A 24,080-nucleotide genomic window follows, 5' to 3' on the forward strand; every position below is an offset into this window, starting at 1 on the left:
AAAATTGTTCAAGTACATTGTGTCAACAGTAAGTAGGGCAAATACTGCCTCATCACTAGATTCTCAGTGAGGAAAATAGGTGATGCAACAGGCCATCAATGCTAACAAGAGTTCTTGCTCAACAGTAACGTGCTCACTCAGTTTGGGTTCTACCGTAGCCACTCAGCTCATTACCTCAGTACAGTGTTTGCTTAAACATAGACAAAAACATACACTCGCAGAAAGTAGGTGACAGTGACTGCTCTGAAAATCAAGGCAGAATTTGACAAAATACAGCAATCAAAGAGCCCCAATAAAATTGAAGAGAGTGGGAATTGCAATAGCTGGGGGTGACCAGAAAACTTTTGTTGGCTGAAAAATCAGACAGAACAAGGTGGTTTAGTTCTGGCCCAAACATTTTTGGCTGCCTCAATAACCTCCTTTCACTACAAAACCAGAAATGGAGATTTTCACGGATGACCGCATGGCATTCAGCATTATTTGCAACTCCTCAGATACAGAAGTATTCAAAGTCAATTTTCAGCAAGGCTTGGATAATATTCAGGCTTGGGCTGACAAGTGCCAAGTAATATTCATGTCACGCAAGTTCTGGGCCAATAACATTGCCAACAAAAGAGAACTCAACCAGCTCCCCTAGCTAATGGCATTAACCTCTTAGAATTCCACACAATCAACATCATAGGGATTATCAATTGTTCGAGCCAACCACATAAATAGTGTTGCTATAAGAGAAGACAAGATGCTCAGAATCCTGTGGAAAACTCACTGACTCCCCAAAACTTCCAAGCCCTAAACTTCTACCACCTAGAAGAGCAAGATTAGCAGACAAATAGGAGCATCAATGTTTGCAGATTCCCCTTGAAGCCACAAACAAACCTGACTTGGCACTAAATAAATAAAACCAAATAAGTATGGATGCTGTAAATCAAAAATCAAAACAGAAATTATCGGCAAGCTCAGCAGGTCTGGCAACATCTGTGAAGAGAAATCAAAGTTAGTGTTTCAAGCCCAGTGACCCTTCCGTATATCTGAGGAAGGATCGTCAGACCAAAACTTTAACTCTGATTTCCCTTCACAAATGCTGCCAGACCTGAGCTTTTCCAGCAATTTCTGATTCTGTCTGACATGGCACTGTTCCTTTGCTAATTTGAAACTCATTTCCTAAAAACACTGAATGCAGCGATTGGAGAGGACAGCCCATCATCACCTTCAAAAGTAGGGATGAGCAATAAACACAGACTCTGGATTAGTGGTGCTGGAAGAGCACAGCAGTTCAGGCAGCATCCGAGGAGCATCATTCCTGATGAAGGGCTTTTGCCCGAAACATCGATTTTACTGCTCCTCGGATGCTGCCTGAACTGCTGTGCTCTTCCAGCACCACTAAGCCAGAATATGTTTCCAGCATCTGCAGTCATTGTTTTTACCTAATAAACACAGACTGTCAGCAATACCAACAAAAAAAAACTTTATAAAAACAAAGTCCGATGGCCAGACACTGGAGTACTTCGAGAACAATATCCAGAGACAGATTCGGGAAGAGCGATCAAGAAAGTGGACAAATTTTAAAGAAAAAGATTTAAAGTAGGGAGCATGGTTTGAATCTAAGTAGAAAAAAATAATGTTCCTGCTGTTATGTGCACAGTTCCTCTGGTGATCCAAGCACAAATGGTATTAAATCGAATTCCATTGGTTAGAAATCTACATCAGATCCTTATAACAGCTTCTATTTATAATTGTCATCTATCTTAATATTACCTTTTGCTGTTCAATGTCATTTTGTTTTATACTGCTCCCGTGAAGTTCCATGGGTGATTTATGTCAAAGGCACTATATAAATAAAAGCTCTTATTAAATCACAAAATTAAGACTCAAATGATTAGATAATGTTTTAAGTCAAGAAATTGTGTAAAATGGACTGAACCTGTCAAAGTTCTTGTTTCTACTCTAAGCTAGATTATTTGCTTTACTTCAATAACAAATTTTGTTTTTTGCATTCATGGACATATTGCTCAAATTTTCAAGTTAGTAGCTTGCAAATAGCAGTCACCATTAGTTATACACAGAATTGAGTTTTTTGAAGTAGTGACAAAGAAAATTGAAGAAGTCAGAGCACAGGATATTGTCGATGTGGAATTCAGCAAGGCTTTTGGCAAAGTTTCACATGGTAGGCTATTTAACAAGGTTAGACCACAGGGAATCCAGGGAAATTGGAGCCAACTGGGTACAAAATTTATTTGAAGGTAGGAGAGAGGGTGGTGATGGAGGGTTGTTTTTCAGACCTCTGACCAGCACAGTGTGCTACAAGGATGGCGCTGGGTCCGTTGTTTTTCACCATTTATATAATTGATTTCAATGTGAATATACGAGGTATGGTTAGCATGTTTGCAGATGACACCAAAATCGGTGATGTTGTGGACAGTAAGACGACAAAGGGCCCATGTTCAGATGGGCAAATGAGTGGCAGATGGAATTAAATTTAGGTAAATGTGAGGTGCTGCATTTTGGTCAGGCAATCAGGCCAGGACTTATGCACTTAATATGATCCTGGGGAGTGTTACTAAAAATACCAAGGAGTGTAGGTGCATGGTTCCTTGAAAGTGGTGTCGCAAGTAGGCAGGATGGTGAACCAGCATTTGGTATGCTTGCCTTCATTGGACAGTGCATTTAGTATATGAGTTGGGATGTCCTTATGTGGCTGTACAAGACATTGGTGAGACCAGTTTTAGAATACTATAGGTAAAAACAATGACTGCAGATGCTGGAAACCAGAGTTTAGATTAGAGTGGTGCTGAAAAGCACAGCAGTTCAGGCAGCATCCGAGCAGTAAAATCGACATTTCGGGCAAAAGCCCTTCATCAGGAATACAGACTTAGAATACTATATTCAATTGTGGTCTCCCTGTTATAAGAAAGACATTGTTAAACTTGAAAAGTTTTATAAGGACATTGACAGGATTGCAGGGTTTGGGCTATAAGAGAGAGGTTGAATATGCTGTGTGGCTATTTGCGCTGGAGTGTAGTAGGCTGGGGGGGGGGGGGGGGGGGGGGGGGGGTGACTACAGAATCATAAGTATAAAATCATAAGGGGCATGGATAGAGTCAACGGCGAAGATCTTTTTCAGAGGGTAGGGGAATCCAGGACTAGAGGGCATAGGTTGAAGGTGAGGGGGAAAAAAAATTTAAAGTGACCTAGGAGGAAACTTTTTCATACAGAGGTTGATGCACGTGTGAAACAAGCTGCCAGAGGAAGTGGAGGAGACTGGTAAAACTACAACATTTAAAAGGCATCTGGATGGATGGATGAATAGGAAGGGTTTAAGAGGGAAATGGGTGAAATGCTGGCAAATGGGACTAGACTAAATCCAAATGGGAAGTTAAATCACAAAATCATCATAGCAGAAAAAGCAGTTGTTCAACCCATCACATCTACACCAGTTCTCGAAATAAGCATTTCTCAGAGTGCCATTCAGATGCCTTCTTTTCAGAACCTTGTACATTCGTCAGCTTCAAATACAAATCTAACCCATTTTGGCATGCTTATCATGTGCTAGTTGAACTAGTTTATCCTCATACTACTTTCGCTTCTCAAGTCAATTACTCAAAATATGTTCCTTCTGCTCCTGGCGCTTTCACACCTGAGAACACAGTTTGCCCTGATGTATCCTGTCAAGTCCCCTTATGATTTTGAATATTTGATCTTCTCTCAATCATCTCTTTCCCAAGGAAGATTTCAAACTTCTCCAATTAATCACAACAGAAATTATTCATCTCTGAAATTATTACCTCAAATCTTTCCAATGTTTTCACGTTCTTCTACAAGTGTGGTGCCGAGAACCGCGCAGAATATTCGACCCAAGGCCAAACTAGTATCGTATTTGGCTTCAACATAACTGCTCCACTCTTTAACTCTGTCACTATTAATAAAGGCCAAGGGTGTATCTTTTAAAATCAAGCCATCCAAAATAGGTTTTTACACACCTCTGGAGCAAGTGTGACTTGAACCTCGGCCTCTTAGTTCAGCTATAATGCATGATGAACAATTTTAGTAACTGCATTCTCAACTGGTCCTGCGACTTTTAATGATTCTTACACATAAACATTCAGGTCCCTCTGTTTAGAACATAGAACATAGAAGAATACAGCGCAATACAGGCCCTTCGGCCCTCGATGTTGCGCCGATCCAAGCCCACCTAACCTACACTAGCCCACTATCCTCCATATGCCTATCCAATGCCCGCTTAAATGCCCATAATGAGGGAGAGTCCACCACTGCTACTGGCAGGGCATTCCATGAACTCACGACTCGCTGAGTAAGAACCTACCCCTAACATCTGTCCTATACCTACCCCCCCTTAATTTAAAGCTATGCCCCCTTGTAATAGCTGACTCCATACGTGGAAAAAGATTCACGCTGTCGACCCTATCTAAACCCCTAATCATCTTATACACCTCTATCAAGTCACCCCTAAACCTTCTTTTTTCCAATGAAAACAACCCCAAGTGCCTCAGCCTTTCCTCATACGATCTTTCTACCATACCAGGCAACATCCTGGTAAACCTCCTCTGCACCCGTTCCAGTGCCTCCACATCCTTCCTATAGTATGGCGACCAAAACTGCACACAATACTCCAGATGTGGCCGCACCAGAGTCTTATACAACTGCAACATGACCTCAGTACTCTGGAACTCAATTCCTCTACCAATAAAAGCCAGTACGCCATATGCCTTCTTCACCGCACTATTTACCTGGGTGGCAACTTTCAAAGATTTGTGTACATGGACACCAAGATCCCTCTGCTCATCCACACTACCAAGTATCCGACCGTTAGCCCAGTACCCCATCTTTTTATTACTCTTACCAAAGTGAATCACCTCACACTTAGCTACATTGAACTCCATTTGCCACCTTTCTGCCCAGTTCTGCAGATTATCTATATCCCGCTGTAACCTGCCACATCCTTCCTCACTGTCTACAACTCCTCCGACTTTCGTATCATCCGCAAACTTACTCACCCAACCTTCTAACCCCTCCTCCAGGTCATTTATAAAAATGACAAACAACAATGGTCCCAAAACAGATCCTTGCGGAACACCGCTAGTGACGGCACTCCAAGATGAACCTTTGCCATCAACTACTACCCTCTGTCTTCTTCCAGCCAGCCAACTCCTAATCCAAACCTCCAACTCACCCTCAATGCCATACCTCCGTATTTTTTGCAGTAGTCTACCATGGGGAACCTTATCAAACGCCTTACTAAAATCCATATACACCACATCTACTGCTTTCCCCTCGTCCACCTCCTTAGTCACCTTCTCAAAGAATTCAATAAGGTTTGTGAGGCACGACCTGCCCTTCACAAAACCATGCTGACTATCCTTGATCACATTATTCCTATCCAGATGTTCATAAATCCTATCCCTTACAATTCTCTCTAAGATTTTGCCCACAACAGAAGTGAGACTCACCGGCCTATAGTTACTAGGGTTATCCCTACTCCCCTTCTTGAACAAGGGAACCACATTTGCTAGCCTCCAGTCTTCTGGCACTACTCCTGTAGACGAGGACATAAAAATCAAGGCCAATGGCTCTGCAATCTCCTCCCTTGCTTCCCAGAGAATCCTAGGATAAATGCCATCAGGCCCAGGGGACTTATCTATTTTCACCCTTCCCAGAATTTCCAACACCTCTTCTCTACATACCTCAAAGCCATCCATTCTACTTAATTGTGACTCAGTACTCACATTGACAACAATGTCCTGTTCCTGATTGAATACTGAAGAAAAGTATTCATTCAGTGTCTCCCCAATCTCTTCAGCCTCCACACGCAACTTCCCACTACTATCCTTGACTGGACCTATTCCTACCCTCATCATTCTTTTATTCCTGACATACCTATAGAAAGCCTTAGGGTTTTCCCTAATCCTACCAACTAAGGACCTTTCATGACCCCTCCTTGCTGCTCTTAGCTCGCTCTTCAGGTCCTTCCTGGCTACCTTATAACTCTCAATCGCCCCAATTGAACCTTCACGCCTCATCTTTACATAGGCCGCCCTCTTCCATTTAACAAGGGATTCCAATTCCTTATTAAACCACGGCTCCCTCACACGACCCTTTCCTCCCTGCCTGACGGGCACATACTTATCAAGGACACTCAATAGCTGCTCCTTGAACAAGCTCCACATATCAATTACACCCTTGCCTTGAAGCTTACTTTTCCAGGCCACACATCCTAAGTCATGCCTCACAGCATCATAATTTCCCTGCCCCCATCTATAACTCTTGCCCTGTAGTGCACACCTATCCCTCTCCATCACTAGAGTAAAGGTCACCAAATTGTGGTCACTGTCCCCAAAGTGCTCACCTACCTCTAATTCTAACACCTGGCCTGGTTCATTACCCAGAACCAAATCCAGTATGGCCTCACCTCTTGTTGGCCTATCTACATATTGTGTCAGGAAACCCTCCTGCACACATTGGACAAACACTGACCCATCTAACGAACTTGAGCTATAGCTTTCCCAATTAATATCAGGAAAGTTAAAGTCCCCCATAACAACCACCCTATTACTTTCACTCTTCTCTTGAATCATTCTCGCAATCCTTTCTTCTACGTTTCTAGGACTATTAGGAGGCCTGTAAAAAACTCCTAACAGGGTGAGCTCACCTTTCCTATTCCTAACCTCAGCCCAAACTACCTCAGATGGCAAGTCTTCATCCATCGTCCTTTCCACAGCTGGTTCATCACCTGTTTTGAGTATATCCTTTGTTTTGTACTGTCTCATTTCAGATTTCCACATTAGCTGTTCATGCGAGGACACAAGTGTTTCTGTCCAATTTACTCTCATCATAAGTAGCCTTATTGTTACTTCCAATCATAAATCTGGCTTTATGATTGGAAGTATATAGATGGCAGTATATGTTGTATACTAGATGGTAGTATATGTTGTATTTGAAAGGTAATGACAAATGTTACCAATTGTAAGTTGGATGTTTTATATATAGATTATAAAGCACAGAAAAAGAACACTCAGCCCAACCATTTTGTACCAGTGTTACAGTTCCTTTTTTAATATAATTCTACCAGTATGACCTATTCCCTAATATGCTTGTACAACCCTCCTTTGAAAGCATTGATGCTCTTCACATCAATCACATTCGCCCCATTGCGTGATTAAAGATTTTTTTTGAATCTCCTGATTTATTGCTGACTATTTTATATTAATGGTTCTAGTTTTGACACTTACAAGTAAAACAGTATGTTTACCCTACAAAGCCCCTCAATTTGTGATTTTTGCCTCTCCTCAGTCTTTTGTTTCCAAAACAGGAAAGAATCCACTTGTTCATCTGATATCATCCGTATACGTTTCTTTTTAAACTCCCTCTCCAATCGCCGAAAAAACATCTTCAGAATATGGTGCAGTTTAGTATGGTATATGCTGGATACAATTAGAACAATTAGATACTCATTCCTGAAGAAGGGCTTATGCCCGAAACGACGATTCTCCTGTTCCCTGGATGCTGCCTGACCTGCTGCGCTTTTCCAACAACACATTTTCAGCTCTGATCTCCAGCATCTGCAGACCTCACTTTCTCCACAATTGGAACAAGGCTTTTTTATCAAATAAAATCACTCATACAACATGGGTATCGCTGGATGGCCAACACTTGTTGTCAATACTTTGTTGCCTTTAAGTTGGAGGATAGCTACCTTCTTGAATTGCTGCAGTCAACCTTGCGTGGGTTGACAATGCCATTAGGGAGGGATTTCCAGGATTTTAAGCCAAATAACAGTGAAAAAAATGGCAATGTATTTCTTTGCCAGGATGGCGAGTGGCCTGGAGGGGAACTTGAAAATGGTGGTGTTCCCATATATCTGCTGCCCTGTCTTTCTAGATAGAAGTGGCCATGGGTTTGAAAAATACAATGCAAGTATCTTTGGTGAATTTCTCAGTGCATCCTGTAGATAGTACACACTGCTGCGAATGGGCAATTGGGGGAGGGAGTGGATGCTTGCAGATGCAGTGGCATCAAGTTCTGGAGGGTGTCAGCTTCTTCAGCATTATTGGAGCTACAGTCATCCAGACTAGTGAGCAACAATCCATCACACTCCTGATGGTGCTTATAGATGGTAGACTCCTTTGAGAAGTTAGGTGACGAGTTACTCGTCGTATTCTTACACTCTGAGCTGCCTTATAGCCACTGTGTTCATGTAGCAGGACCAGTTGAGTTTCCAGGCACTGATAATGCAGGATGTTGACAGTGCTATTGTATTTCAAGGTAATTAGATTGTCTCAAATCAGATAATAATCTAATAGCTGCTGGATAACAGTGCTGCCTCACAGCAGGGAGCCGGGTTCAATTCCAGCCTTGGGTGACTGTCTGTGTGGAGTTTGCACGGTCTTCAGTGTCTGTGGGTTTCCTCCGGGTGCTCCGGTTTCCTCCCACAATCCAAAGATGTGCAGGTTAGGCGAATTGGTCATGCTAAATTACCCACACAGTGCTCAGGGGAATGTAGGTTAGATGCATGAGTCAGGGGTAAGTGTAGAGTAATAGATTAGGGGAATGAGTCTGGGTGGTTGCTCTTCTGAGGGTCGGTGTGGACATGTTGGGCTGAAGGGCTTGTTTTCACACTGTAGGGATTATGGTTCTATAAAGGCTTGGCATTCATGTCGTACAAATGTTAACTGCCACTTCTCAGCCCAAGCCCATTTATTGTCCATAGCTTGCTGCATTTGAACATGGACTTCTTTATGGTGCTGAAAATGTTTGCAATTAATTGCACAATTCCCTCATCTAACTTGGAGGGAAGGTCATTGATGAAGCAACAGAAGATGGTTGGGCCAAGAACACTACCCTGAGGAATTTCTGCAGAATTGTCCTGGAGCTGAGATGACTGATCTCCAATGACAATTACCATCTTCCTATGTGGCAGGTATGACTAACCACCAGAGTTTGCACCGGATACTCATTGATTCCGAATTTGCTAGGGCTCCTTAATACCACACTCGATCAAACATGACATTGATGTTAAGGGTTGTCACACTCATGTGATCTCTGGAATTGAGCTCTTTTGTCCATGTTTGAACCAAGGCTGCAATGAGGTCAGGACCTGAGTGGCTCTGGAAGAATGCAAACTGGGCGTCAGTGAACAGGTTATTGCTGCTGGATAACATTTTTGATGATACCTTCCATCACTTTATTGATGGGGGCAGTAATTGGACAGGTTATACATTTCCTGCCTGGAAATACTTGGGCAAATTTCCACTTTGCCAGGTAGATGTCAGTGTTGTAACTATACCTGAAGAGCTTGGCTAGGGGGAATAGCAAGTTTTGGAGTACAGGTCTTCAGACCATTGCCAGAATGTTGTCGAGTCCATAGCCTTTGCAGTATTTGGTGCCTCCAACCATTTTCCAATCCACTGTTTTCTCTCTACAGATGCTGCTGACCTGTGCTTCTTCAGCAATGTGTTTTGCTTCAGATCTTCAGTACTCAGTTATTTTTGTTTTCTTTATACTAAAAGATGTTTGTCACTCCTCATGCTGAGACTAATTTAACCCAGATATAATAGTTTATTAATACTGCAATTTTGATGTTAAATCGATGTTCAGTATTTGAAGACTTCCACTACCTTGATCTTCAATTTTGTAATGCAATTTTGAGTTTATGTTTCACTTCTACACCAAGTCCAAAGGATTCTTTCAAAAGGACCCGTGATAGCCACATGCTCATCCTTTCTACAGGTTTAAGTATTTTGTCACCTGCATGCCTGAGATACTATATTCTATGGCATACATGATTTAGTTACATCGCAAACTCTTCCTGCACCATCCTTTGTCTTCTCAGAATTAAACAGAAGACACTCAAGCCTAACCCCCTTTACAAACTCAAAACAGGATGTCGATATTAATGTTGACTAAGAATTTTTGTATCATTTTTATAATAATGGAAGTATATAGAATGGTTTCAAAATCCCTTAATCACTTTTTTTTTCCAAAAACACCTGTTAGTTATGAACAGGTTTACCAATTCTAGAAGGAGTGAAAGTAGACAAGTCTCCTGGGCCAAATGGGATTTATAGGAGGATCCTCTGGGAAGCTAGGAGGATATAGCAGAGCCTTTGCCTTTGATATTTGAGTCATCATTGTCTACAGGTTTAGTACCCGAAGACTGGAGGATTGCAAACGTTGTGCCCTTGTTCAAGAAGGGCAGCAGTGATGACCCTGGTAATTATAGACCAGTGAGCCTTACTTCTGTTGTTGGAAAGGTTTTGGAAAGGATTAAAAGAGATAAGATTTATAATCATCTAGCAAGCAACAATTTGATTTCAGATAGTCAACATGGTTTCGTCAAGGGCAGTTCGTGCCTCACAAACCTCATTGAGTTTTGTTGAGGTGGTGACCAAGCATATAGATGAGGGTAGGGCAGTTGACATGGTATACTTGGACTTCAACAAAGCCTTTAGAACATAGAACATAGAAGAATACAGCGCAGTACAGGCCCTTCGGCCCTCGATGTTGCGCCGATCCAAGCCCACCTAACCTACACTAGCCCACTATCCTCCATATGCCTATCCAATGCACGTTTAAATGCCCATAATGAAGGAGAGTCCACCACTGCTACTGGCAGGGCATTCCATGAACTCACGACTCGCTGAGTAAAGAATCTACCCCTAACATCTGTCCTATACCTACCACCCCTTAATTTAAAGCTATGCCCCCTTGTAATAGCTGACTCCATACGTGGAAAAAGATTCTCACTGTCGACCCTATCTAAACCCCTAATCATCTTGTACACCTCTATCAAGTCACCCCTAAACCTTCTTTTCTCCAATGAAAACAGCCCCAAGTGCCTCAGCCTTTCCTCATACAATCTTCCTACCATACCAGGCAACATCCTGGTAAACCTCCTCTGCACCCGTTCCAGTGCCTCCACATCCTTCCTATAGTATGGGGACCAAAACTGCACACAATACTCCAGATGCGGCCGCACCAGAGTCTTATACAACTGCAACGTTACCTCAGTACTCCGGAACTCAATTCCTCTACCAATAAAAGCCAGTACGCCATATGCCTTCTTCACCGCACTATTTACCTGGGTGGCAACTTTCAAAGATCTGTGTACATGGACACCAAGATCCCTCTGCTCATCCACACTACCAAGTATCCGACCGTTAGCCCAGTACCCCATCTTTTTATTACTCTTACCAAAATGAATCACCTCACACTTCGCTACATTGAACTCCATTTGCCACCTTTCTGCCCAGTTCTGCAGCTTATCAGGAGGAGAAAGCGCAGTCATCTCCTCTGCACAGACACCCCAGGTCATCTCCTCTGCACAGAAGCTCTTCAGCCACATTCTGAAGCAGACTCGTTACCACAGCCATATCTCCTTTCTCAGCACCTGCCTACGGAACCGACTGATTCCCCCATGGACTCCAGATCACCTTCCGACCAACACAATTTGGACCCAACCAGGACTACCAGTACCTGCAACAAATCCGCAGCCTCCAGCAACGGACCTCCCTCCGGATCCTCCACTCCACGCTTGCAGCCATGCGCCGGTACCTACATTCCCTGCAGCTCGACCTACCCCAGCTCAGGACAACTCTCTCACAGACCTGCAAAGGACCTCTACTGTTCTTCATTTACAGAAGAATCCATAGTCTGAACAAACTGTTCTTTCTAGCCATATCGGAAATTAAAGGCAGTAAGTACCAAAAACTTTCATGCACTTACCCCCAAACTCCGGATTCCTCAACCGTTCCAGAAACTTCCATCGGCCTCCGAAACCAGTCCGGCGCCATTACACACGCGGCCGCTACAGCGCCCGCGACAATAGCCGCAGACGCCACCGACGATGACGTCACTTCGGCCCCCACCGACTTCGCAACCTTCATGATCGCGGCCCAAACAACCGCCTCCGGGATCGCCGCACAGACAACCTGCTCTGCGATCGTCATGAAGACAATCGCCAACAGATTGGCGACCTCCGCGGCTATGGGGAAGAACTCTGTCTCCGTGGTCACCACAGCTACTTCTGCCCCCAGTGACGTCAGCAACCTACATTTGGACCACATCGCCGCATGTGTCTCCGCCCCCCCCGCCGCGTTCCGTCACCACGCCTAACCCCGCCCCCCCGCCGCGTTCCGTCACCACGCCTAACCCCGCACACCCGCTGCGTTCCGCCACCGCGCCTAACTCCGCCCCCACGCCACGTTCTGCCACCACGCCTAACTCCGCCCCCCGGCCGAGTTCCGTCACCACGCCTAACCCTGCCCCCCCCCCGCCGGTCTCCATCACCATGTCCAACTCCGCCCCCACGCCGACCTCTGTCCCCGCCCCCAGGCCTAACCCCGCCCCCACATCCAGCTCCAGTCCCACACCAGGTCCTAGCTCCCCGCCCTGCCGTGTGTTCACCATCCCTCCAGACTTGCCCCTCTCTGAGGATGAAAGATCAGTCCTCAGCAGAGGTCTCACCTTCGTTCCCACCAGTTCTCGGGTCAATGAATTCAATACACGGAGTGACATCGAACAATTCTTCCGCCGCCATCGCCTCCGTGCCTTCTTCTTCAATCAAGACTCTCGCCCACCCTCTGACGACCCCTTCTCCCACCTCCAACACACCCCGTCCACCTGGACACCCCGTGCTGGCCTCCTACCTGCCCTCGACCTCTTCATAGCAAACTGCCGCCGCGATATTAACCGCTACCTGAACTCCCACACCCCTCCCACCCACTCCAACCTCTCACCCTCGGAACGCGCAGCCCTCCACTCCCTCCGTTCCAACCCCAACCTCACCATCAAACCAGCTGACAAGGGAGGCGCAGTAGTAGTTTGGCGCACTGACCTTTACACCGCTGAGGCCAAACGCCAGCTCGCAGATACCTCCTCCTACCGTCCCCTTGACCATGACCCCATCCCCCACCACCAAACCACCATCTCCCAGACCATCCCAACCTCATCACCTCAGGGGACCTCCCATCCACCGCCTCCAACCTCATAGTCCCACAACCCCGCACCGCCCGTTTCTACCTCCTGCCCAAAATCCACAAACCTGACTGCCCCGGACGACCCATCGTCTCAGCCTGCTCCTGCCCAACCGAACTCATCTCGGCATACCTCGACACGGTCCTGTCCCCATTAGTCCAAGAACTCCCCACCTACGTTCGTGACACCACCCACGCCCTCCATCTCCTCCAGGATTTCCGCTTCCCCGGTCCCCAACGCCTCATCTTCACCATGGACATCCAGTCCCTGTACACCTCCATCCCCCATCACGAAGGACTCAAAGCACTCCGCTTCTTCCTTTCCCACTGTACCACCCAGTACCGTTCCACCGACACCCTCCTTCGACTGACCGAACTGGTCCTCACCCTGAACAACTTTTCTTTCCAATCCTCCCACTTTCTCCAAACAAGAGTAGCAGCCATGGGCACCCGCATGGGCCCCAGCTATGCCTGCCTCTTCGTAGGGTATGTGGAACAATCCATCTTCCGCAACTACACTGGCCCCACCCCCCATCTTTTCCTTCGCTACATTGATGACTGTATCGGCGCTACCTCGTGGTCCCACGAGGAGGTTGAACAGTTCATCCACTACACTAACACCTTCCACCCCGACCTCAAATTCACCTGGACAGTCTCGGACTCCTCCCTCCCCTTCCTAGACCTTTCTGTTTCTATCTCAGGCGACCGAATCAACACGGACATCTACTACAAACCAACCGACTCCCACAGCTACCTGGACTACACCTCCTCCCATCCTGCCCCCTGTAAAAACGCCATCCCATTCTCCCAATTCCTTCGTCTCCGCCGCATCTGCTCCCAGGAGGACCAGTTCAAAATACGTACAACACAGATGGCCTCCTTCTTCAAGGACCGCAATTTCCCCCCCGACGTGGTCGACGGTGCCCTCCACCGCATCTCCTCCACTTCCCGCTCCTCCGCCCTTGAGCCCCGCCCCTCCAACCGCCACCAGGACAGAACCCCACTGGTCCTCACCTACCACCCCACCAATCTCCATGTACAGCGCATCATCCGCCGTCACTTCCGCCACCTCCAAACAGACCCCAGCACCAAGGATATATTTCCCTCCCATCCCCTATCAGCTTTCCGTAGAGACCACTCCCTCTGCGACTCCCTTGTCAGATCCACACCCCCCACCGACCCAACCTCCACTCCCGGCACCTTCCCTTGCAACCGCAGGAGGTGCAACACTTGCGCCCACACCTCCCCCCTCACTTCTCTCCAAGGCCCCAAAGGAAACTTCCATAGCCGCCACAGATTCATCTGCACCTCCACCCACATCATCTACTGCATCCGCTGCAGCCGGTGTGGCCTCCTCTATATTGGGGAGACAGGCCGCCTACTTGCGGAGCGATTCAGAGAGCACCTCTGGGCCACCCGGACGAACCAACCCAACCACCCTGTAGCACAGCATTTCAACTCCCCCTCCCACTCCACCGAGAATATGCAGGTCATTGGACTCATCCACCGCCAAACCACAACAACGCGACGGTCGGAGGAGGAGCGTCTTATCTTCCGACTGGGAACCCTCCAACCACAGGGGATGAACTTGGACTTCACCAGTTTCTTCATCCCCCCTTCCCCCACCTTGTCTCAGCCGAATCCCTCCAGCCCGGCACCGCCTTCCTGACCTGCAGTCTTCTTCTTGACCTCTCCGCCTCCATCCTACTCCGACCTATCACCCTCACCTTGACCTCTTTCCACCTATCACATTTCCAACGCCCCTCCTCCAAGTCCCTCCTCCCTACCTTTTATCTTCTCCTGCTGAACACTCTCTGCTCATTCCTGAAGAAGGGCCTGTGCCCGAAACGTCGAATCTCCTGTTCCCTGGATGCTGCCTGACCTGCTGTGCTGTTCCAGCAATAAAGTTTCAACTGCAGCTTATCAATATCCCGCTGTAACCTGCCACATCCTTCCTCACTGTCTACCACTCCTCCGACTTTCGTATCATCCGCAAACTTGCTCACCCAAGCTTCTAACCCCTCCTCCAGGTCATTTATAAAAATGACAAACAGCAATGGTCCCAAAACAGATCCTTGCGGAACACCCGCTAGTGACAGCACTCCAAGATGAACCTTTGCCATCAACTACTACCCTCTGTCTTCTTCCAGCCAGCCAACTCCTAATCCAAACCTCCAACTCACCCTCAATGCCATACCTCCGTATTTTTTGCAGTAGTCTACCATGGGGAACCTTATCAAACGCCTTACTAAAATCCATATACACCACATCTACTGCTTTCCCCTCATCCACCTCCTTAGTCACCTTCTCAAAGAATTCAATAAGGTTTGTGAGGCATGACCTGCCCTTCACAAAACCATGCTGACTATCCTTGATCACATTCCTATCCAGATGTTCATAAATCCTATCCCTTACAATTCTCTCTAAGACTTTGCCCACAACAGAAGTGAGACTCACCGGCCTATAGTTACTAGGGTTATCCCTACTCCCCTTCTTGAACAAGGGAACCACATTTGCTATCCTCCAGTCTTCTGGCACTATTCCTGTAGACAACGAGGACATAAAAATCAAGGCCAATGGCTCTGCAATCTCCTCCCTTGCTTCCCAGAGAAACCTTTGATAAGGTTCCACATGGTGGGCTGATGGAGAAAATGCAGAGGCATGGAATGGAGGGTGATTTAGCAGTTTGGATTAGAAACTGGCTTTCTGGAAGGAGGCAGCGAGTGGTGGTTGATGGAAAATATTCAGTCTGAAGCCCAGTTATTATTTTGGGACTACTGCCGTTTGTCATTTTTATAAATGACTTAGACGTAGGCATAGGTGGATATATTAATAAGTTTGCAGACGACACTAAAGTCGGTGGAGTAGTGGACAGTTTGGAAGAATGTTACAGGTTGCAGGGGGATTTGGATAAACTGCAGAATTGTGCTGAGGTGTGGCAAATGGAGTTCAATGCAGCTAAATGTGAGGTGATGCACTTTAGGAAGACCAACAGGATGGCAGAGGACTTGGTCAATGGAAATATTCTTGGTAGTGTGGATGTGCAGAGGGATCTTGGAGTCCATGTGCATAGATCCCTGAAAGTTGCCACCCGGGTGGATAGTGCTATTAAGAAGGCATACGGTGTGTTAGATTTCATTGGTAGAGGGATTGAGTTCTGGAACCACAATATCATGTTGCAACTACACAAAATGCTGATGCAGCCACACTTGGAATATTGCGTACAGTTCTGGAAGCCCCATTACAAAAAAGGATGTGGAAGCATTGGAAAAGGTGCACAGGAGATTTACCAGGATGTTGCCTAGTCTGGAGGGAAGGTCTTATGAAGAAAGGCTGAGAGACTTGGGTCTTTTCTCATTGGAAAGAAGGCGGCTAAGGTGGGGGGGGGGTGGATTTGATAGAGACATACAAGATGATCAGATAGGGTAGACAGAGAAAGACTTTTTCCTAGGATGATGACATCAGCTTGTACGAGAGGGCATAACTACAAATTGAGGGGTGATAGATTTAAGACTGATGTCAGAGACAAGTTCTTTACACACAGAATGGTAAGGGCATGGAATGTCCTACTTGCTAAGGTCCGTAGGGTGCAAGGGTGCACAGAATAAGCTGCAAGGAAATAACTGCAATAAAATCCCAGAGGACCAGGCATTTTAACCAGCCACTCCTGTGGCTACTTCCAATCTGCTTCTGGATGGAGCAGGCCTAGTTCTACAAAATCATTCCTGAAGAAGGGCTTATGCTCGAAACGTCGATTCTCCTGTTCCTTGGATGCTGCCTGACCTGCTGCGTTTTTCCAGCAGCACATTTTCAGCTCTGATCTTCAGCCTCACTTTCTCCTACTTGCTAAGGTCGTCAACTCAGCCACATTAGGGAGATTTAAACAAACCTTAGATAAGCTCATGGATGATTTTGGGATAGTGTAGGGGGATGAGCTAAGAAAAGTCCACAGGTCGGCGCAACACCTAGAGCCGAAGGGCCTGTTCTGCGCTGTATTATTCTATGTTCTATGAAATTGTAAACCTGTAAGTGACAAGCTAAATAGATGTGAAGAGTTTACAGCTACAAAGTTAATTGGGCTGTAGAAGATTGAACTGAGAATTGAAATGAATTGGCACTGAAGGCATTAGGGGATTTCAGGGTACAAGTTTTCTTTTAAGTGGCTTAGAGACTGGAAGGGAGAAGACAGTGTTTGTTGGGCAAGGGTGCACAGAATAAGCTACAAGGAAATAACTGCAATAAAATCCCAGAGGACCAGGCATTTTAACCAGCCACTCCTGTGGCTACTTCCAATCTGCTTCTGGATGTAGCAGGCTGAGCTCTACAAAATCAAAAAAGTTGTTTCTGACAAAGCAATTTCACTGAAGCAGGTCTACCAAGTTGGGATATTTCCTGACTTAAGTTACTCACTTCAGAAACAGAAATATGTCTGGGGAAACTGTTTAACTATAAATCTTGACCTCTCAAATTCCAAATAATTGGAATACTTAATGCCTACCTCCTGACTACTCTTTGAATATCTTCTAACAAGTCTTCCCATTTCCATGCTGCTGTGCCAGACTTCAAGTAGTATTAATTCTGTCTCAGTTGCCAGCTGTAGAGTCCAGTTCTTTGGGATTCAGTCGCAAACTGCTAATGCACAAGCTGCAGCAGCTGAGTCTAGGGCCCTTGCAGTGCAATGGTAGTGTCCCTATCCCTGGGCTGGTATCAAATCCCACCTGCTCCAGAGGTATGTAATAAGATTTCTGAACAGGATGATTAGGAAAACAGGGTAAGTCAGTAATATTCAACAGCTGAATCAACAAGAAACAGAACTTATTTTGTAAGGAGCACCTCTTTCTTCCAGTCACTGCTCCACTATCATTTTCCACTTATGGTAATTCATGACAGCAGCTCCTGTTCTTAACAAACGATAAAACAGAGATCCTAGCCAGTTTGAAGGTAAGTTTGATCAGAAATCTGACAAATGGCTGAAATGTCACATCCCTGTACTTGAACAGTAAAACAAAGGATTACCTAATTTGCCTTCTACCATAGTGGAAATTTCATCCCACTACATTGGAGATCTAATCGATCAGAGTCAATTTAGCTCAAACAATAAAAGAAAAGTTTCATAGAATCACTATGGTGCATAGGGCATTCGACCCATCAAGCCAGCAAAACCTGAATGGTATCACACCAAGAGCCACCCGTTCCCCATAACATCACATTTACCAGAGCTTATCCATCTAACCTTTACATCCCTGGACATTATGGGACAATTCTGCATGACTAACCCACCTAACCTGCGCATCTTTGAACAGTGGGAGGAAGAGCATTTGGCAGAAATCCACACAAATATGGGGAGAACATGCAAAAAACACACAGACAGTAACCTAAAGCTAGGTCCTGGGCATATTGAGGCACCAGTGTTAACCACTGTGCCACTGTTTCAATATATCATTTATATAAAAGGCAAAAGTACATCTTGAGAATCAAGATGTGTCCACCAAAAGGTATAAATTCAAAAGCCCCAAATCTTCAAGCTAGAATTAGAAATGCTATTTCCAACACTGATTGCACAAAATGAAAAACACAACCACTTCCATCTAATTCTATCGTTCAAGCTAACTTGTGATTTGAAACAATAAGTTACCTTGACTACCCTAGGTATAGGATGAAGAGAAAGAAACGGTTTCTTCCAAGAACTGAATTATTTTTGCAATAACTGTACTTGAAACCTAATGAACCATACCAGGAATAAGAGTCAGGTTGTATGGTTACCCAGAAGTCAGATTGAACTCTTTTGATTATGTCCTATTTCACTATCTACACAAGTATGCCAAAACTGTCCAAATATCCATCTCCAAGTTGGAATTGGAGAGTTTTTCCCCCCCAAAATAGCTGGAGAATTACCCATTGAAAGTTGAAAACAAAAAGGTGATGATTGCTCTTGGACAAGCATTCATATATGAAGGTTTAAAATAAATATTTCATAATGTTATCAGCAAATGTTCTTGCTTCATGGAGTTTACACTGAAAATGTCTGTGCAAAGAAAATTTATTTTGAGTTGCACGGGGCTCACCTGACAATCAACCATCAATTTAGTCTGCTTACATGTTGGAACATTACTCTTCAGAATAAATTATTCCTTTCCAACATCCCATTTTATGAAATGCAGACAAAAGCAGCCTTCAAGTACCTCAGTCGGCCCTATACCCATCAAAGTCATCTAAGTTTTTAGGTGGCAAAATTAACTAATGATTACCACAGGCAATATGTGTTGAGCAAAATGACTGATGCTACATGAACACAATCTGTAGACATAATATGAAAGAGTGAGACAAATTAAAGCAAATCCTAAAGTAAAAAATTGCAACAGATGCTAGGCACAATCTGCTTAACCTGCTCAATGTGCTCAAACTCAGAAGCTGGATAACAGCAGTACTGCAGTACCTAAATTATTTATCAGTAGAAATTTGACTACTAATACTAAAATATTAATAATTGTCCCAGTAACAAAGTTTAGTATCAGATAATTCTAATGCAATTGTGTTATTATAATGTCACAAAACACCACTTCAACTTACTGTTCCAAACTGCTTCACATTTTGTGCACATTTCTTGCATATTGTGTTGGTTTTGCTGCACAAAATAAGAAATCCATAATTCAGAGAAGGTTAAGATTTCAAATGATCACAGAACTAAATGAAAACATTTCATTATTACTGTACCTTTCTTGTTGGAATTCAGTTCTGCAGTATGTACACTTGACTACTGGATGTGCTATCCGACACTCCTTTTTGAAAGATAAGCAAAAGCACTCAGTCAAATATCTCAACATTTTTCACAGCACATGAAAACAGTGCATGACAAATAAAACAAAGGAAATACCAGATTGAAAACTCATAGTAGTAGATTTTAAGCAATGGTTGAAAAGAGAAAGATACAGATAGCGATGGAATTCCAGAACCTGAACTTAGATAAACCAATGGCATGGTCACCAATGCTAAAACAGCTGTAAATGGAAATGCACAACAGTGCAAAATTACAGTAAGTAGATATTCACAGGCTGTGTATTAGAGAAGACTACAAAGATAAGTAGCAGCAAGGCCATAAAGAATGAAAATTTCAAAACCTAGACACTACTTCACGAGGTCAGCAAACAGAGGTGAAAGAGGAAGCTAAGGCACAGACAGTAGAGAGTTTTGGATGACCTCAAGTTTACAGTAGAATATGGGAGACCTCAGAGGTGCACATTGGAATATTTGAGCCTAGGAATAATGTAGCGATGTAACTAGAGACTTGGCAGGAATAGGGATGGAGTCAATACTAGAGAGAAAAAAAAAATCAGGTGTTTTTGCTCACAAAATCAAATCTATATTATCCCCCACTATGGGTGCAAACAGAAAATGCAGTTTCAATTTGTCCCATTTGAAACAATAAATTACCTTGACTACCCTCGGTATAGGATGAAGAGAAAGAAACAGTTTCTTCCAAGAGCCAAATCATTTTGCAATAAATGTACTTGAACCATACATAAATAATAATTGAATTGAAAATAAAAGTTGAACAAATTGAAAAAGTGATTTATTGCAAACAATCCAAAAGTAGCTCTGGACCTCTTATAAAAGAGCCACATCTTCAACAAAATTACATCTCTACTCCAATCTGGAGGCCAGAGTAACAAGTTAGTCAATAGATTAATCAAGAATTCCCAATTTCTGGTTTGCAAGGGCCAATAGGATTAAGGAGACTGTCCATTCTGAAGGCTTTGACAGAACAAGCTCGGACTCAAAGATTGATGCAAATAACAAGACCCTTTAACATCAGAAGCCACTTTTAACAGCAAGTTTGAGGGGGTCTGGGCTGTTTGTGCACCACTTGGCACAGGCAAGCAAACATAACTCAGTAACTCAAAACAAAAGTCCTGGAGAAAATGAAATTCAGCAGCATCCATGGAGGAAGAAACACAGGTAACAGCATTCAATTTTTTTTATTAATAACCATAGAGAAGCAGAAATGTGATGGGTTTGAAGAATAACTCAGATGCTGACCAAATGAGAAGGTGGTCATGGAGCTGAACGGGGAAAAATGAGTGGCGGATTCAAATTTCCCTATATTCCTACACTTGCCAATTTGTTAGTACAGGCTCCTTATACAGGATGGCAACTCTGCTTCACAAGCACCAGTAACTAGACAAAAGAAAAGGGAAGAGGAGGGAAGCTGGTGAGTACACAGTGTGTGGGAGTACAGGTAACTTGGAAAGGGAAAACAGTGTGACAAAACTGGGTTGGAAACAGGAAACACTAAGCATTGGGTTGGGGAGTTCCAGTAAATGGGAATGGGGGGGGGGGGGGGGGGGGGGGGAGAGAGGATTTAATATTAGCAGGGAGTGTATGTGCACAATGGTGAAAGAAAAAGAGAAGTGCTAACTGAAATAATTTGGCATGCTTGCTTTCAGTGGTCACAACATTGAGTATAGGAGTTGGGATGCTACGTCATGGGCGGCACGGTGGCACAGTGGTTAACACTGCTGCCTCACAGCGCTAGAGACCCGGGTTCAATTCCAGACTCAGGCGACTGAGTGTGTGGAGTTTGCACATTCTCCCAGTGTGTGCGTGGGTTTCCTCCGGCTGCTCTGGTTTCCTCCCACAGTCCAAAGATGTGCAGGTCAGGTGAATTGGCCATGCTAAATTGCCCGTAGTGTTAGGTTAAAGGGGTAAATGTAGGGGTATGGGTGGGTTGCGCTTCGGCGGGTCGGAGTGGACTTGTTGGGCCGAAGGGCCTGTTTCCACACTGTAAGTAATCTAATCATCAGTCACAGCTTACAAGATACTGGAAAGGCCACACTTGGAGTACTGCATACAATTCTGGTCACCCTGCCAATAGGAAGGATGTTTTTAAACTGGAAAAGGTGCAAAAACGGTTTACAATGATGGTGCCAGGGCTGGAGTTTGAGTGAAAGGGAGAGGCTGGATAGGCTGGTGGGCGGCACGGTGGCACAGTGGTTAGCACTGCTGCCTCACAGCACCAGAGACCCGGGTTCAATACCCGCCTCAGGCTACTGACTGTGTGGAGTTTGCACGTTCTCCCAGTGTCTGCGTGGGTTTCCTCCGGGTGCTCCGGTTTCCTCCCACAGTCCAAAGATGTGCAGGTCAGGTGAATTGGCCATGCTAAATTGCCCGTAGTGTTAGGTAAGGGGTAAATGTAAATGTAAATGTAGGGGTAGGGGTATGGGTGGATTGCGCTTCGGCGGGGCGGTGTGGACTTGTTGGGCCGAAGGGCCTGTTTCCACATTGTAAGTAATCTAATCTAATCAATTTTTCCTGGAAGCCTGACAGGTGATCTTATAGAGGTTATAAAATCATGAGGGCATAGATAAGGTGAATAGATAAGATCTTTTTGCTCAGGTAGGGAAGTTCAAAACAGGTTTAAAAGGAGAGAGGGGAAAGACTGGGGACCTGATGATCAATTTTTACGCACAGATGCATGTAGGGAACAAGCTGCCAGAGGTAGTGGTACAGACGGGCACCATTACAATTAGAAAGATACAATGGTACAAGGATACTGGAGCGAGAGGAAAAGGATCCAGTTATTGTGGTCCATGTTGGGACAAGCAACATGGGCAAGGCAAGGAAGGATTATCAAGCACTAGGAACAAAATTAAGGAAGAGGTCCTAAAGTGTTTATAATCTCTGGATTACTATCCAAGCCACGTGCAAATTGACTTGCTCCCTCATCAATTTCACTACATACCTGTTAAAGAAAACTATTGCAAATACATTCAATGAGCTCCTCCTCAAGGCTACCCTGATTGACCTGGTTTGTGCAATTGACATGTAGATTAAATTCTCCCATGATAGTTGCTGTACTTTTTATTTAAAAGCAGGTATTAGTTATCTTTGTTTATTGCTCACCGCAATGTGATGTTACTTTTTGCTGGCTGATGTACTACACCTATCAGTGATTTTTTTCTTTGAATTTCTACCCAAATAGATTCAACCTTATTCTCCATAGAACCAATAAAATCTCTCACTACCGCCCTGATGTCATCCTTAAATATTAGAGCTACATCACCTCCTTTATCTCCTTGTCCGTCTTTCAGAGTAGTCTGACATCCCTGGATATTTCTTGCGAAAGGGATTCAGTTTAAAAGCAGAGATGTCATGTTGCGGTTATAGAGGGTACTAGTGAGGCTATACCTGGAGTACTGTATATAGTTTTGGTCTCCTTACTTTGGGGCAGCACAGTTAGTACTGCTGTGACACAACGCCACGGACTCAAGTTCATTTCCAACCTTGGGTGACCGTCTGTGTGGAGTTTGCATGTTGTTCCTGTGTCTGTGGGTTTCCTCCGGGTGCTTCGGTTTCCTCCCACAATCCAAAGATGTGCAGTTTAGGTGAATTGGCCATGCTAAATTGCCCATAGTGTTCAGGAATGTGTAGGTTAGATACAGGAGTCTGGGATAAATGCAGAGTAATAGAGTAGGGAAATGGGTCTGGTGGGTCACTCTTTGGAGGGTCAGTGTGGACTTGTTGAGCCGAAGAGTCTGTTTTCACACCGATTCTATGATTACTTGAGAAAGGGTGTACGAGCACTAGATTAGATTAGATTCTCTACAGTGTGGAAACAGGCCCTTCGGCCCAGCAAGTCCACACCAACCCTCCGAAGAGTAACCCACCCAGACCCATTTCCCTCTGACTAACGCACCTAACCTATGGGCAATTTAGCATAGCCAATTCACCTGCCCTGCACGTCTTTGGACTGTGGGAGGAAACCGGAGCACCCATGCATACTCGGGGAGAATGTGCAAACTCCACGAATTTCATTAGGTTGATTCCAGAGTCGAGTGGTTTGGCTTATGAGGCTGGGAATTATATTCCTTGGAATATAATTAGAAGAAGAATGGGAGGGGGGGGATTTATAGAAACATAAAATTATGAAAGGAATAAGTAAGATAGAAGTAGAGAGGAGGTTGCCACTGCCAGGTGAACCTTGGACATGAGGGCATTGCCTCAAAATTAGGGTGAGCAGGTTTCGGACTGAATTGAGAATGAACGTCTTCACCCAGAGGGTTATGAATCTATGGAATTCCCTGCCTCGTGAAGGAG

The 24,080-nt window shown here is 44.8% G+C and overlaps 1 protein-coding gene across 9 annotated transcripts in view; it reads right to left on the bottom strand.

The window, feature by feature from the left end:
• Positions 1-24,080, bottom strand: part of fam76b (family with sequence similarity 76 member B) — an 89,883-nt gene that overhangs the window by 55,430 nt on the left and 10,373 nt on the right. For 7 of the 9 annotated variants that reach the window (XM_043691478.2, XM_043691477.2, XM_087988010.1 and 4 more), the window contains exons 2-3: positions 19,701-19,765; positions 19,557-19,611 (exon numbers count right to left, since the gene is read on the bottom strand). In XM_043691478.2, the coding sequence (XP_043547413.1) occupies positions 19,557-19,611; positions 19,701-19,765 (120 nt within the window). Of the gene's footprint in view, positions 1-1,755; positions 1,828-19,556; positions 19,612-19,700; positions 19,766-24,080 lie in introns of all 9 variants that reach the window. The other 2 variants (XM_087988011.1, XM_043691481.2) reach the window with 1 other exon arrangement.

The sequence above is a fragment of the Chiloscyllium plagiosum genome, unplaced genomic scaffold, assembly GCF_037043375.1.
Source record: "Chiloscyllium plagiosum isolate Xiang-an unplaced genomic scaffold, Cpla_swu_hap1 HiC_scaffold_6, whole genome shotgun sequence".
In the NCBI taxonomy this organism is placed as follows: domain Eukaryota; kingdom Metazoa; phylum Chordata; class Chondrichthyes; order Orectolobiformes; family Hemiscylliidae; genus Chiloscyllium; species Chiloscyllium plagiosum.